Source organism: Myodes glareolus, chromosome 3 (genome assembly GCF_982192425.1).
Source record: "Myodes glareolus chromosome 3, mMyoGla1.1, whole genome shotgun sequence".
NCBI classification, from domain to species: Eukaryota; Metazoa; Chordata; class Mammalia; order Rodentia; family Cricetidae; genus Myodes; species Myodes glareolus.
This window is the reverse complement of record NC_142028.1, coordinates 36,318,180-36,335,194: the sequence shown is the minus strand read 5'-3', so window position 1 is coordinate 36,335,194 and position 17,015 is coordinate 36,318,180. Positions and strand designations below refer to the sequence as shown.

General features: G+C 48.8%; 1 protein-coding gene across 2 annotated transcripts in view; it reads right to left on the bottom strand.

Moving 5' to 3' along the window:
* Positions 1 to 15,996, bottom strand: part of Vgll4 (vestigial like family member 4) — a 109,634-nt gene extending 93,638 nt beyond the window's left edge. Inside the window, exons 1-2 of one of the 2 annotated variants that reach the window (XM_087904416.1) lie at positions 15,751 to 15,996; positions 3,563 to 3,638 (exon numbers count right to left, since the gene is read on the bottom strand). In XM_087904416.1, coding sequence (XP_087760542.1) covers positions 3,563 to 3,626 — 64 coding nt within the window. In that variant the 5' untranslated portion in view covers positions 3,627 to 3,638; positions 15,751 to 15,996. Of the gene's footprint in view, positions 1 to 3,562; positions 3,639 to 14,922; positions 15,071 to 15,750 lie in introns of those variants that run through there. The other variant, XM_087904414.1, reaches the window with a different exon arrangement.
* Positions 15,997 to 17,015: the final 1,019 nt, after the last annotated feature.

Below are 17,015 nucleotides of genomic sequence, written 5' to 3'. Positions count from 1 at the left end.
CTAGTGCGTCCTCCATGCTGTTCTTCACATGTGCCCTCCACACAGACCCCTAGAATAAAGCTTTCCCCCCGGGGGGCTGACTAGATGGTACAATCTAGTACCACTCAGAGCAGGTACATGCTGCGCTTCCAGAGGACCAGAGATCAATTCAGATAACACGCAATTGCCTATAACTCCAGCTCCAGGGAATCTGACTCCCTCTTCTGGCCTCTGTGGCACCTGCACCCAAGTGGCATTTACTCACACAGCATACACATAATACAGATATATGAAAATAGTAAATTTAAAAAAATAAATAAATAAAGCCATACTTTTAAAATTATTGACTTAGGTAGAATGGCACAAATAGGCTACATGGGAAGCTGAGGCAGGATCACTGGAGTCCAGCCTGGACACCATTTCAATAACAACTACAAAAAAAAAAAAAAAAAAAAACACGTTTGTTTTTAACGTGGAGATGGGTTTATTAAAATATTTTAGTACAAGCTTAAGAGTAAGGGTTGAGAGAGATTCAGAGAGAAAGATGAACCCCAAAACACAGTTGCAGATTTCTCAGAAAAGAGTTACTCAAACGATTTCAACCGAAGCATGCAAACCATAAAATTTCACACTAGGATATACAAGAAAAAGTATCAAAAATGTTTTGTAAATATCATAATAAGATGAGGTATAAAAGATACCAAAGTAGGAGCCCTAATGATGGATCCTGGGTGTAGCAATTTGAATAAGAAATGTCTCCCATGGTCTTGGGCAGTTGAACACTTGGTCCCAGTTGGTGTGGCACTGTTTGCAGAGGTTTAGGGGTTGCCTTGTTGGAGGAAATATGTCACTGGAGGTGGATCTGGGCTTAGTCTTGCCTATTTCAAGTTAACACACCCTACTTCTTAACTGGGGTTCAACGTGTGAGCACTCAGCTCCATATTTTTGCTGCCATGGCCTGCAGCCTGCTGCCAGGCTATACCCGCCATTATGGACGCTAACCCTCTGGAAACACAAGCTCAAATAAATTCTTTCCTCTATAAGCTACACTGGTCATGGTGTTTTATCACAGCAACAGGAAGCAACTGATACAGTGGAAAAAGACACTTGCCACCAAGCCTGATAAACCTGGCTCAATCCTCAGAACCCATAAGGTAGAAGGCGAGAAACAATGCCAATGTCAGTAAGTCGTGTGTGCCATGGCACACCCATACCCACACATATACAAACAAATATAAAAGTAAAGATACAAAAGTATTATTATCCTATATGCCAGGTATCTGGTCCCCCTATTTTGATCACCTTTTATTGAGGGAGGGTCACTTTTTTAAAACTACTAGATGATAAAGAGTTGAAAAAAGTTAAGGGCATCCTAACTTCAGCATGAACAAGCCCCAAGAAGAGATTTTCTCCCAGGCAAAGAGAATAAAAATGGAAGCCTCAAATTGTATTTCTCTGAGTCCATTTCATCTGTGCCCTAGTGGCTCATGGAATTAACCAGAGTCTCATGAATGGCAGAATGATTATTTTGGGTAAATTTATTCCTTCCAGGATGCCCAGATAAGCTTCTGTTACCACAAAACCTCCCTTTCTCCATTTACTTTTGCTGGTGTCCTCAGATATTGCCTTTATTCCCTGCTGGATGACCTCATGGAACCTTAAGGCTATCACTTACCACAAGAGCCGTTCATTTGCTCCCAAATGCCAGAACAATCACTCCCTCCAAAATGGCCCAAGTTTTCGGTTCTCTTGGAGCTGAAGAAATGTGGAAAGACTCATTTGGGTCACCGAAATGTACTGAGAAGCTGATCTCAAGAAACAGTTCTGTGTTCGTAATGAGACACCCAAATCAGATTATACACACACACAAGCTTTTAAAAAAGTGTTGGGGAGAAGGATAGCCACCCCTCAAGTATAAGAGCGACTTATAACAAAAGCCAAAATAGCATTAATCTAGGGCAGAGTAAGCTGAGTCGGGCTGGGCTGGTCCAGATAAGTCTAAGAAATCTAGTGAGAGATGTCGGGCGTCAGGGTCAAGTGTGTCTGTGAACTCTCATGCACTTATGTGGGGAACATGGAGGATTATAGAAGCACACCAGCCCATTCCTGAACCAACTGGATCATCAGAGGTAAGAAATGCTCCTGAGTCTACCCCCTGAGCATTGTAGCCTTCTCTGTGATTCACTCTTATTCTGCAAAACACTTCCAGCCCAGGGCCTCATGGGCAAAGAGTAAGATGTCCTCTCCCTTGGTAGTCATCCTTTTTGTGATGGTGGCTCTGCCCTGGATACTTGTCACCTCTTCTATTCACCTTAAGTTTCTACAAAAATATGTTCCTAAGCTCTACAAGAACTTCATGGTCATGTTCACCCTTATAGAATCATTACTCGTGAAATTGGAACCTAGGTAGGTTGGAAGGATCCTGGAACTGTGATTCATGAATTGGGAAGAGAGGGGCCTGAGACAGGAGTAGGCAAAGCAGGTAAGAAATTCTTCAACTCCACACACAAGGATACGAAGGGTCACACACCTATTTTCACTGTCTTGGGGTATGAACATACAGAAAGCCAAGTGCTACCTAGAGGGAACTTTTCCATCAGTCACATCAGTGCGCAACACATCCCAGACAGCTATTCAAGTCAGCCTACGTACTGCCATCTTAGGACACCACGCAGTTTTCTGAAGTCACTGGAGCTGCCTCTCCCCATGGCCTTGGAAATGACACTCTGCATCCTGAAGCTTCCATTTCCCAGGGGAGGGGTAATTACACATCAGTGATCAAAAGCTCAATACCTGGGAATTGTGTAAGAGGTGGGGAAAGGGAAGTGTGGGGGGCGAGGGAGGGCAGGGTTGGTGACTACCCTGTTCAATCACTCCTCTAACGATGACCTTGTGTGAAGGGAGGAGACAGGGGAAGGGGTGTGCACAGAGGACCCCTTGATAACATCAAAGACTAGGAGAGGCCCTGACATGGAGGAGGAAAGAGGACATGGGTGCTCCCCGCCAGGAGGTGAAAACAAAGGTTCCCACCAAACACACGAGAGCCCATCACAGCTCCACAGCATCACTTCCCATCCTCGGTCATATAACCAGGATCAGAAAAGTTGGCCCAACAGTTAACAGCAAGCATTGTACGCTATGAGGGCATGACTCAGTGAGCTCCAGGCAAGGGTTATGCACACCTTTGCTCTCAGCACTGTGACTTCAGGGCTACACAATGAATCCTACCTGGGCTAGCCAGGGTTACCCAATATGACACTGTCTCAAACCAAAGAATTATCTTCATTGATGATCTCAAAGAACAAGATACAAGAGAACAAACTATAGCTCAAGCCCTAGCAACCAAAGAAGCAACTAAAAATGTATGTTCTGGGATGGGGCTTGGAGGTGGGGCACCTGCCTGGCATGCACAAGTCCTGGGTTCCATCTTCTAAACTGAAACAGATACAAATTAGCCATTCCTTGGCATTTGGAAACAAGAATGAGGAAAACACAGTTATCTTTTTGGCAACCAAAATTATCAAGACACATTCACAAACCAGGTGGAGAAGCGGGGAGTTTTAACTTGGCACAGGACACTCACGTTTCTCATCATCAGCATGCACCAGAGAGGCTGCCCTGGACAAGACATCCAACGGCGTCTCCATTCCTGGGTGAGCCTGAAGGGGAGAAGAAGAGTTGAGAAAACAAAACTCGCAAAGAGAACTTGCAAGACTCATCTGGAATTCTGGTAGGGAACAGCATGCTGGGGTTACAGCCCGAAGAGCATGCTTAGCACACACAAGGCCCCTGGATTCAAGTCCAGCACCAAAAAGAGAATCAAAAATAATTTTAGTGGTCCGCAAAGCAACTCCTCCATCGGCCACAGACAGCTCTTCCAGAGTGAAGCTCTTCCTGCCAGCTGAGACAGCAGGGCCCTGGTAAGGAACAGAAACTGGGGCTAAGTCACCAGGCACAGGAACCCTGCTGGGGCTCTAAGGAGAGACACTGAATGTTCACGCCCAAGTCTCTTGTGTTTATAAATGTCTACGCTCATTCATAGCGAGCCTGTGCAGGCACACTCCATAAAAAGTCTGGTGAACAAAGGCTGTCTGTGAGCATGGCATTGCCACCAGTTTAAGGGTTTGGTGGCGGTGATGACCGCCATTTATGAGTCCTTGCAGTAACCACTACCACTGGACCACTCTCTACTTTTGCCTTCCCAGCTGAGAGTCAATGAGCAACAACAGCAAGGGCTACAGGGCAGCCAGGAAACTGCAGCTTCAATCCGCAGTGTGTGCCTGAAACACTGGGCCTTCTGGAGAGTCAAAGAGCATTTTGAGTTCAACAGGAATCTTCCCGGTGTCGTGCACCTTGTGATGACTAGTGCTGATTTCTGTACCCTGGTGTTTTACAAGCCTGTTTGCTCTGCAGTCCCGTGCAGTGAACCCCAACCTTGCATGCTACACAGACCTTACCCCAGCCCAGATGGCCAGGCTTTTATTGACACTGGACTTCCAGTCAACTGTTCCCATAGATTATGGACGTAGCTGTAAAAGCAGAGGCTGCAGAGATTTAAAGGGAGAAGGAATCCCTAAAAAAACGAGGCTGGTTCTGACCAGTTTCCCTTTCTGAATAAAACAACCTCACCAAATAAATAAGCACATTCAATTATCACGGGAACACACACTATTAATTCAGGAACTAGGAGAGAAAGCTCGCGCGCCACTTTTTAAAGACAGCCAGCATTATTTATTCAGTATTAGTCAACATTTACTAATACTGTGAAGGTCCCTCAGTGTGTGCCAGCTGGGCTTTCCTTCCTAATAGAAATACTTCAGGCCTCCAAGGAGCCATCACTCCTTGATCCTGCAGTGTGACTTCACTCAGTACACACAGAGTCTGTACTTGGTGTTAAAGGGAACAGGAAAGACACACAGCTGCCTCCAAAACCTTGTGTTCTGTGTGGCACACAACTCTCCAAGAACTCAAGCTGCAGGGATGGGTTTCCAAAGCACTGCTCTGAGATGATTCAGTCATGAAGAGCACTCCCAGTACCTGCACAGCCACTCACATTTATTCCCCCCCACACACCCGGGTGCTCATCCATGGCATATATGTGGGAGTGAGAGGGCAGCCTGGTTCTCCCCTTCCTGGGAATGGTCCCAGGAATAGAACTCAGGTCATCGGGGATGGTGGCAAGTGCTGAGCCATCTTGCAGACCCAGGAAAACAAAACAGAAGAAGACAGAGTTTGTCTATGATAAATTCACTTGGAGGCTCTTGAAGCAAACTGTGGTGGGCAGCATTTCCTGCTTGTGCTGTTACTGTGCGGCTGGGCCCTCTGCAGGGGACAGGGGATGCACACCAGTCCTTGCCCCACCTCAGGTCACCCTGCTAACCTGAAGCATCCCCGAAAGATCACCTAGGGTGAAGGTGGATTACAAACAGCTGTGCGAAATTACAAACCATTTCATGAGCCAAACCCCGCAGAGACTACGGTGGATTCTGAATGGCTGACGGAGAAAGCAGCTGAGGCACTTAATAAAAGGACACCTGTGGGAGCCTGACGTGAGATAAGAACAAACAGGGAACGGGCTTTTGAAGCATTTGCTCTACAAGGGAGTCCATACTGTCATCCCAGCGCCAGGCAAGAAAGAAAATTGAGTTCAGGGGCTGCAGAGATGCCTCGAAGGTTAAGAGTTTATACTCCACTTGCACAGAACCTGAGCTCTGTTCCCAGCGGTTCACAACAACCTGCAACTTCGGCTTCTGGAGAATCTAGCAGCTCTACCTAGGCAGCTGCATTCATGTGCACATATCCACAACAGCACATACATGGAGATAATTTAAGAGAGTTTAAAGCCATTCTGTGTTACATGAGACCCTATTCCAAAACAAGAACCAAAAGGAAATAAAATGTCAATACATGTACAAGCATATTAAGCAAACTGTAAATAACAGCGAATGTTCCTACTGACGATGTGGACCAGGTATGCAGGTCAGCAGGAGAGCAAGGCGCGATCCCCAGGACTCAGTAAAAACAAACAGAAAGTAATTTCCTGTGAGAAAAAGAGAAAAATGACTCAAACAGGCCAGTATCAGCCACAAATTTTCACAGGATGGTCTAGGGTGGTCTCCCTGAAGAGGGCAGACCTAACAGAGGGGAGGAATCAGGGCAGAGGAGGAGGACAGTCCAATATCTTCATGAGGGAATGGCTGCCTGGCTCATCTCCATGCTTCTCAAAACCGATTCAAGTTCAGAGTGCAGAGGAGTCTCAAGACCTAACTGCAAGGCAGTCTAGGTGCAGCCCCATAAGGCTGTCTTCTTCTGCTCCTACACTATAGCATAGCAACAACCAAACAGAGACTTGTTCGGCATGCTGACACCTGGACTAGCACTGCAGCGAGAGGAACACAGTACACCACTGTGACACAGGCCCACAAGAGAGAGGAACAGCATGCCAGTGTGACACAGGCCCATTCTCACAGTCCTGTAGCCTTTCTTCATGGCCACTGTCAAATGCAGGCATACCCCAAGATGAACAGAACCAGAATACACATGTATGGGCAGCGAGAGAGGGGGAGAGGGAGAGAGAGGGAGGGGGGGAGGGAGAGGGGGGGGAGAGAGAGAGAGAGAGAGAGAGAGAGAAAAGGCTCATATATTTTCTCTCCCAGTCCCATTTCTTTCCTAAAGTTATCTTGTCTCCAGTCAGCTTCCTATGAGGGAAGAGGGGGTCTCCAACTCCGAAGCTATTTATTAAAACTTGGGAGCACCCAATGCTACCACGATGTCTAACTACAAACCTGAAAGCCATTTTGCCCTTCTACATCAAAATAAGTATCTGTGCCCTTTCAGCCCACAAGGGGACAGCAGCACCGGCCTTGAGAACAAAATTATGACAGATATGTGATTTATTTTTTCCCAAAGAAAGGAACAGAATTTAAGGCATGTGTCATGCAAGTTTTCCAGGAGAGTTCCATGATGGAAGGCACAGAGCTGCTGGGCTCTACCCAAGGAGGACTACATCTACCTTCCACGTAGAGTTCGCCAGCCTGGACAGCTTTAGCCAGCAGGGTCACTGGAGGAGGCGGAGACAGCAGAAGTCAGTCAGGCTGCCTGAAGTTCCTGCCACTCTATCATTTGGCCACATGCTAGACTGTCCCGGGGTACTTGATGGTTCCCCAACTTCCAGCTGCACGTGGTTAAGTACCCCCAAATTCCTGCAGGCCCTGTTTCATCAGCAGTCCAAATCATTCCCCTGGTGGGAACTCACCCCCCTCCAATAAGAGACAACAGCACAAGCCAGAAGTGTGAGTATTGTCAGGACGGTGACCTTCTTGGCCATCCAGAGCATAGAGGACTTCACTGGACCTCTTCTCTTTCTATCCAACAGCAGATTGTAACAGCACAGAAAACAAAAGGTGAGCTCCCCGTCTGGGAGCAGCTTTTCCCACAGCAGACCACACTGGTTAACTAGGAAGCTGAAATGAAGAGTTAGGCTGTACTGGCTGATTGTATGTCAGCTAGACACAAGCTGGAGTCATCAGAGGGGAGGGAGCCACAGTTGAGGAAATGTCTCCATTAGATCCAGCTGTACATCGTTTTCTCAATTAGTGATCAACGGGGGAGGGCCCACGGCCCATACTGAGTGGTGCCACCCCTGGGCTGGTGGTCCTGGGTTCTATAAAAGAGCAGGCTGAGCAACCCAGTTATCAGCACTCCCTCCATGACCTCTATATCAGCTCCTGCCTCCAGGTTCCTACCCTGTTTGAGTCCCTATTCTGACTTCCTTTGGTGATGAACAGCAATGTACAAATGTAAGCCAAATAATCCCTTTCCTCCCCAACTTGCTTTTTGGTCATGGTGTTTCTTTTTTGTTAGTTTGTTTATTTCAAGACAGGGTTTCTCTGTGTAACAGCCTGGCTATCCTGGAGTTCACTTTGTAGACCAGGCTGGCCTTGAACTCACAGACATCCACCTGCCTCTGCCTCCTGAGGACTGGGATTAAAGGACATCATGGTGTTTCGTCACAGCAATAGAAACCCTAAGACACGGGCCAAACTGTCACCAAAATCTAGAGACCACAGGCAATCACAACTCCATGAGGACCCAGCTTCTTGTAATACACATCCTCCCTATCCACGGCATCTCAGACCACCCTTTTCTGTTTTCTTGCAAAAGATATGTTCCATTTATGTTCCTTTTTTTTCTTTCTCCTCCTTGTGTTGCACCATCTGTTAATACAGACAGGGCACTAGGATCAGAAAACCAACTTATTCACGAAAGGCCAGTGTGTGCCAAGCTTTGCTCTGTGGCTGTTCAAAGCCAATGGGATGGCCAGCCACTTACCTTTGCCCCAGGTCCCCTGCCCCAGGTCCCCTGCCCAGTGCTGGTTTGAACAAGAAATGTGCATACACAGGGACTAGAGAGATGGCTTAGTGATTAAGGGCACTGGTTGCTCTTCCAGAGGACACGGGTTTAATTCCCAGCACCTATATGGAAGCTCACACTTGTCTATAACTCCACTTCCAGCGTTAGACACCCTCCCACAGACATACATGCAGGCAAAACACCAATTGAACATAAAAGTAAATTTTAAAAGAATATGTGCGCATGCGCTCTCTCTCTCTCTCTCTCTCTCTCACACACACACACACACACACACACACACACACTCCAATAGGGTCCTGTATTTGAACACTTAATCCGTGGTTATAGTACTGTTTGGGGGAAGATCACTGAAGGGCGACCTTGACGGTCCGTACTGTTCTCATTGTTGCCTCACTGTTCTCATTGCTTCCTGTTTCCGGATAAAATGTGATCAGTCAGCCTCCAGCTCCCACCACACCATGCCTGCCCTGCAGGAGTCTCTATCCTGACCCTGTAAGCCAAAATAAGGCCTTTTTTTCCCAGGATGCTCCTGATCATAACATGTTATGACAGCAACAGGACAGGAACTAATACAACCCTTAAAGACAATAACGCCAGGCATGGTGGCACTCGCCTTTAATCTCAGCCTTCGGGAACACCAGCATGTCTTCCCCTCTGTAACTTGGCACCGATGAGTCAATCTCTCCTCATTCACCCCCCTTCCTGCATTTACTACTTTTAAAAAAATATGTGTGTGTGTTGTGTGGTGACTATGTGTGTACACATGATCATGCACATGCAATGCAGAGGGCAGAGGTCGGCACCAGGTACCCCTATCAGGTATCACTCTGTACCCTATCTTTTGAAACAGGGTTTGCCACTGAACCTAGACCTTGCTGATTTGGCTAAACTGGCTGGCCAAATATCTTCCTGTCTCCACCTCCCCAAAAGTGGAATTACAGTCTATTAAAAATCGCTCTTGGGCTGGAGAGATGGCTCAGTCGTTAAAGAATAGGCTCACAACCAGAACTAAAAATCATCCTCTCCTCAGGCGGGCCACTAAAAAACATCCACAGTAGAGTCTCTGACACCCCAGCTTTCCATCCCGGGGTATGCTCAAGAACGGACGGCTGACCCACATGGCTAGCCTCTGAAGCACCAAGGATGTCAAGGGCTCAACCAGCGTTGACTTACACCCACCTTCTTCTATCTGTACACCATCATGCCTGAAAATCCATCAGGGCAGATGCCTGAAATACAGGCAATATCCCTACATGCTCTATGAATTGAAAACATACATGCATACTTAAAATCCTAATTAGGGATCTTCCAGGTAGCTGTTAGCCTCCACAATAAGCAGCACAGTCAAAGTCAATACTGTTTTCTATGGCTCAGCTGCTCCAGGTGTGTCCCCTACCTGCAAGGGCTTGAGGCCCCTCCTGTGACACCTCTGCAGGGAACAAGCCTCCTCTAGAATGATTCATCCTCCTACTCTCTGAATTGGACACACCGGATTTCAAACAGAGGTGGCAGGCACCTGCCATTTCATCTCTACCATGGTTTGTATCTCCCTCCCTCTGTCAGCTAGGGAAGACCTCAGTGGGCTTGGACGGAACAAAGGAGAATCCTAAAGGAATGTACTGCTTAACTGTGTTAATATTTCCTCATGCGACAGTGGCCCAAGGCTCTGCAGCCTTCCTCAGACCCACAGAAAGGGAGGGGTGACTTTTCATTGACTTTGACAACCCAGCTGGTATACAATGCTACCATGCAGTGTCTAGCAACCTCAGTCACTACAATGCCATTAGTACCAGAAAAATCGTTGCCTTTTCACAGTTGGGAATAGAATCCAGGGGCCTTGAGCACCTTAGGAAACCACTCTGCACTCAGCCACATGCTCAGCCTCCACAGTGCAAATGCGTCGACTTAGCAAGTAGACCGTGAGCTACCTGAGACTCACAGCACACTATGTGACCCTTGTGCAAGCCCGTCTGGTGCTGACCTACATTCTTTCTGCTGGCTGAAGTTCATTCATTACTCTCAGAGAACCCGTGGAGAGTGAGCCTGTGATAGGCGCACACTGACCTACTGTGTCTAACAGCTTAAGGCTTGACTTTAACCAACTACCAATTCTCAGCATTCCTCACTGCTGTTGTCATCCTACATAAAAGTGAACTCTGTGACTCACAATCACCTGTAACTCAGCTCCAGGGGATCCCACGCCCTCTTCTGCCCTTAACTCCCAGCCTGTCAAAACCTAGATAAGTCTTTTCTGTTTTGTTTTGTTTTGTTTTGTTTTTTCAAAACAGGGTTTCTCTATGTAACAATCCTAACTGTCCTGGAAGTAGTTCTGTAGACCAGGGTGGCCTTGAACTCACAGAGATTCACCTGCCTCTGCCTTCCCTCCCGAGTGTTGGAATTTCAAGCACGAGTGTTGGAATTTCATGCACGTGCCACTATGCAAGGGTCCTAGCTAAGTCTTCTAAATCAAGATCTATTGTATCATTAGGAATACTGGTCACGGCCATTAGTAACTGCAGTTAGTTCTCTGACTATAATTAAGTTCTGTAAAACCGTCACGAGTGGGGGACTGGAGAGACGCCTCAGCGGTGAAGAGGACTCCACGCTCTTGCAGAGAACTTGGGTCAGTTCACAGCACCCACATGACGACTCACTTGATTTATAACTCTAGCTCCACGGATTCTAGCACTTTCTTCTAGCCTGAGTGGACCCTGTACACATGTGATACACATACAGGTAAGCACACCACACACACAAGTCCATAAATATTCAGTGCAGTTCCTTTCAGCCTCTCAACACATTTTGCTGACTGACCAATACAGAGCTTTGCTTCAAGTGTATTTTTGTTTAAATACATCTTACTGAATATCTGTGGATTCATTAACATGGAATTCACAGCTCGTTGCTCTAAAGATGAGGCACCCCGAAACCTCATCTTCCTTCCAATTCACATTTTCTACACAGAGCACATCACAGTCTTCCTAGCTGAAGGACCTGAGGCATTTTCATCATCACGCCTGGAGGCTGTTTGAAACAAGTCATCCACAAAAAGCCTGAAAATGGAGAAAAGAAAACACGGTACTTACACCAGCTGCTCCCCCAACACACACCAGAGCATGGCGTGCTCACCGGTACAAGCCCGAGCATCGCCCTGTAGAACCTCCTTTAGAAAGTGTGCATGGAGAAACTCAAACCTGCCCAACCTCCACCTCAAACAGTGCAAGCTCTGCTTCGAAAGGTCACAAACTGTGGTGAGTGGGACCACTGTTAAGTGGGAATAATGGCAATAGACTACATCTCATTAGCAGACAGGAGGCGTGAGGCACACAAAGAAGTTCTGAAAGGTTTTCCTCCTTTGCCAAAGAACCATTAAACTATAGCCCACATAGATTTCCGCTTCCTACCCAGTGTCAACACTTCCTTGCTTTCCTGTCTTGGCAGTCAGTATGTGCCTTCCAGACCTGGCAACCCTACCCAAGTCTCTTGTCATTGCTATTTGTTCTTTAGGTGGACAAACCCCTGCCAACCAGCTGGCACCATTCATCTTAACTCACCCAGTCTTCTATCAGACTCCAACCGGTAGTCTGTATTAACTCGAGGAACGTTCCCCTTACAACCATGAATGACCCTTGGCTAACATGTCCCATTGGAGGTGGCTTTTTGTTTGATTTTTTTTTAAGACAGAATCTCCTTTACCCAAGTTGCCTAGAATTTGACACACAATTCAGGGGACAATTCTCTGACACATGCTGGAATTACAGGTGTGTGCTACTACACCAAGCCTCCAAAAGCTCTTACACACACTTTGCTCTTTCTCCAGTTTCTCCTATCTCCAACACCTTATCTCAGGCAATAAAAAAAAAAAGCACCAGGGTCCTCAATTCCTTTACATTCCCCAGGTGTTTGCCTTTTGTTATCAGAACTTTTAACTGACAATATTTTATAAAATTGCATTCAAAGGTCCAAGAAAACTTTCCACATTTACATATCTCACTGTCTCCTAAATAAATTTGTTTTGGAGACAGAGTCTCTCTCTGAATATAGAGCCCAGTCTTTTGGCTAGACCCTCAGAAGCTAAGAGGACACCTGATCATTTAGAACTGGAGTTATGGATGGGTGTGAGTTGCCACGTGGGGGTGGGGAACTGTCCCCAAGCCGCCTCTCAAGCCCCTGTGCCCAGCTTTTAAATGGGTACTGGGGATCTGAACTCAGACCTTCAGGCTTTTCCACTGAAGACTTCACCCACCTGACCATCCCCAGCCCCCACGAGACAGCTTTTATTTTCGTTACTCGCCCCCTGTTTTATCTTTTTTAAAGGTTGTTCGGGTTAGCTGCAGACAGCACAACCTTAGGAGACACAAAGACGTTGCTGTGGGGTTGTCCGGGCAGTCACCGAGGTGGGTAACAAGGCTGACTCCAGAAGGACTGGAACTTTCCATTACAGAATACTTAACGGTGAAAGTTTCACTCTCAGAGCTATGTCTGCAAAAAGTGTTGAAATCTTCCAAGTCACTGCAAAGTCAGCTGGAGAACCAGCACCAAGAGTCATGTTTATGAAACATTTGCATCTCTTCAGAGACTTTCCCAAACCTGACTCCAAATCTGCTCCAAGTACATTGTTCACCTGGATTCTGGAAACTCTCCAGTTTACTGGAATAGCGTCAGTCTCTCACAGAAGAAAATAAAATGCACTGAAGAAAGGACTCCGTGGTTACGATGACCGCTCTTGCCGAGGACCTGATTCAGACCCTAGCACCCACGTGATGGCTCACAAACATCTGTAACCCCAGCTATGAAGCCAGGTCTTATGGCCTCCTCAGTACTACAGGCATGTAGTACACAGACATATGTGCAGGGGAAACACCTAAACATATAAAATAAATTTTTAAAATGTTAACTAAAAGAGAAAACAGAATGTTAGATATCATCTGGGATATTTAGGTTTATTTGGGACAGAACCAGTGGGCGGGACTCGAACTCAAGTCTCCAGAAACAATGAGCTGAAGCTGTTTTCGCTATGACATTCAGTTTGGAATGCAGACATGGTTCTTTACAGCAAAATTATCTTCTTAATTGTACTGGGTTTTAGTCAATACAAAAACTAGTTCACATTCTATCTTCCACATCTAAAGCAAAGGTAGACGGCCCAGAAGTGTTAAACATTCACAGGTGGCAAGGCAAATGGTCTCAAAAGGAAACTTTTGCTAGAGTTAAAACACAAAGCATGCCGGGCAAGGCGGAGCACACCTTTTGTACCAGCACTCGGGAAGCAGAGGCAGGAGACTCTCTGAATTTGAGGCCAGCTAGGTCTACAGAGCAAGTTCCTGGTCAGCCAGGGCTACACAGAGAAGCACTGTCTCAAAAAACTAACCAATCGAACAAATGAATAAATAAAAATGTAACTGTAACAAGAACTCCCCCTCCCGGCCTGAGGAGAAAAGCTTTACAAACTATCTTCGGAGTAAAGTACTCATAAATCCATCATTTAGAGAAACAAGATTTTGCTAGAAGACAGCTACCAGCTGGGACTCTGCACCACCCAGCCCTGAGGTCTCCCCTACGTCCCACTCTGTTGGCCTGGACTCCTAATTAGCTGCTACAGAGAACAATGACCACAGAGACTGAAGAGGAGGTAAAGTTTGGCACGTCAGAATGGTATGCAAAACTGACCTTCAAATCCTAAACTGCAAATGGACCTATATTGTTTCTTGACCTTGTTCCCAGAAGAAAAAAAAAAAAAAAAAAAAAAAAAAAAAAAAACAGGTGCCTACTTTCTTGGGTTTGGGGGGAGTCAAAACTCCACATCCAGGGTGGTAGTATCTTCCAAATTGAGGGCTCTGAGGAACCTGGTGGCTCAAGCCTTTAGTCCCAGCACTCGAGAGGCAGAGGCTGAGGCAGGTGGATCTCTTTGGGTTTGAGGCCAGCCTGGTCCACAAGGGGAGTTCCAGACCAGCCAGAACTACAAAGAGAAATCCTGTCTCAAGAAAAAAAAAAATTAAAGCGGGTTCTGATAAACACTCCACACTCCAAGACCGCCCACCTCCCCCACACCAGGCTGCTGGTTCTTATTAACTAAAGGAGGAAACACAAGGAACAGACAAACGGGACCAACGATCAAAGTGAAACCGACTTTTTAATCATCTCGTGGAAACCGACGAACGCAAAGCCAGGAAAGCGCTAACGACGAGGCCGCCCCAGCAAGTCCTGTCATCCTCGTCTAAGGCTCAATGTCTCCGTGTGATGAATTCGAGACTCTTGAGCAAAGCAAAACAAAACCCAAAAAAAGGCAAAGACCGGAGTTTTCCGGGGAGGCCTCACGCAGTGCTGGAAGGGCGCTCAGCCCCGTTTTTGAGCAAGGGGCAGGAAGTGCGGAGAAACAGCCGCGTCCCGCAGCCCAGAAGCGTCGCGGCCGGGACCCAGCCGGTGCCTAGCTTCGGGGCCTGTGCGCGCACCCGGGACCAGGGTCAGCCGGAGCTGGACCGTCCCGCGAGCACGAGCAGCCGCTCTCGATCCGCCGCGGGTCCCGGTCTCCTAAGGTCGCCGGACCCGGGCCAGGTACCCTGCACTCACCGCTTGCCCGTCTCGGGCTGGCCTGGCCATGCCGGGGGCACAGAGGACGGAGGCGGGGCACGCTCAGGGGCGCGCGAGCTCGGGAACGCGCTCCTCTCCTCCGGGTTCTCCAACACGCGCGCACGCTCGGGAGCGCGAGGAATCCCTGGAATGAGGCGCAGCCCGCCCGCGCCGGGTCTCCTCCTGGCCGGCATAGCCACGCCCTACGCACGCCCCGGACACGCCCCTCGGGCCAGGCAGGTGGGGCCGCACCCAGGTGAGCCCGCGGGGCCGCGCTGCACGGCCACGAGCGGCGCGTACCCTCCGGCGCCGCGCGCTCGTAATCCAGAGCTCCCGCCCCGAACGTCGCTGGGGTTGCGATGCTCCCCCGAGCTGTTTCTGCCGGGCAGGGCACATGGACATGGCGTTCCTCAGCATCCCTCACGCGCCACGCCCCCGAGCCCCACGAACGCACCTTTCCGGCACACGCGCGAAAACCCGCGGGCACTCGATGCGAGTCCAAGTGCCAGCCGCCACCAGCCACGCGCATCCCCAAGCGCTCCCAGCAGGCTTCCGCCCCACCGTCCCGCCACGCTCCGTGCCCGTCTCCCCGTAACCTGCCCGCTCAGTCGGCCACGCGGGGCACCGGGGCCACCTTCGGGGATCCGACATGGACCGGGAGGCTGCAGCCCGAGGGCCGGCGGGGCGGTAGGCGCCCAGAAGTCTAAGCTGTACGTTCACACCCACGCGGCGGTAGCTCCGTGGGGCGCCACTCGCAGCCTCACCCTCTGGTCACCAAACCCCACGCCCAAAGCCACCGGGATGCGACAGTCTCACAGCCACACGTACCTGAAGGCACAGAGCGGTCGCGCAGGCTTGGGAGGTGGTAACTCGGGGTGCCACAAAGTCAAAAGGGCAGCCTCGGATCAAAACACTCAGAGCCGGCTGGGTTCCCTCCCATTCCAACACTCCACGCGCGCGCGCACGCGTCCACACTCACGCGCGGCCTTCCCACCCCCTAGCTAGGAAGAGGAAACGCAGGAAAATCCGAGCCGAGGACACGGCGCTCGGGGCGCGCGCTGCACTTTGCTGCGCTGGGCAAACTCGTGCTGCCACCAGCCAGCTCTACAGTGGGACGGGCAGGGGCGGAGGAGGAGGGAAACGCGTCCTATTGGTGCAGGTTCTAGCGAGGGCACGTGACCCGGTGAAGGCCAAACCTGGCTTTAATTTTTAGCAGTCATTCTCTGGAGACGTTTGGGGTGGGGGAAGTGGACACGCCCCCGGCCCGGCAGCACTGGGCCCGCCATTGTTTTCCTCGTACTGCCACAATTAAGGAAAACATTTGCTTAGCTAGCATAACCGGCCGCTAACTTCATAAAACAGGCAGAGGCTGGACTTCACAGCTCCACCTGCACGCCTTCTGGCTGTCCTCGAACCTTTGTCTCAAGAAAGGTGCCCCCACACTCCAACACATAAACACCACACCACAGTCTTGGTTAGTTTTTTGTTGTTGTTGTTGTTATTTTCGCTTTTGTTTTTGTTTTTTGTCCACTTGACACAAGCGAGAGTGTTTGAGAGAAAGGAACCTTAATTGAGAAAATGCCTCCATTTTACAGCCTGGGGGCAAGCCTGTGGAGGCATTTTCTTAATTAGTGATTGACATGGGAGGGCCCAGCCCACTGTGGGTGGGGACACCCTGGGCAGGTGGTTCAAGCCTTGGGGAGCAAGCCAGTAAACAGCATTCCTCCATGGCATCTCTGACTTCCTAACAAGCTGTAAGCTAAAATGAACCCTTTCCTCCTGGAGATGCTTTTGGTCAAGGTGTTTATCACAGAACAGAAGCCGTACTAGGCAATGACAACCCAGACCACAACTTTCCCTGGGAGAGGGCTCCAAGATGCCATAAAATAACAGTAGACTCTGACGGTGGTGGCGCACGCCACCCCAGCGCTCGGGAGGCAGAGGCCTGCGGATCTCAGTGACTTCAAGGTCAGCCTGGTCTACAGAGTGAGTTCCAGGATAACTCCAGAGAAACCCTGTCTCAAGAAACAAAAACAACAACAACAAATCAGTAGGTTACTTCAGTTTTGGAAAGAAAAAAAAAAAGTTTTCCC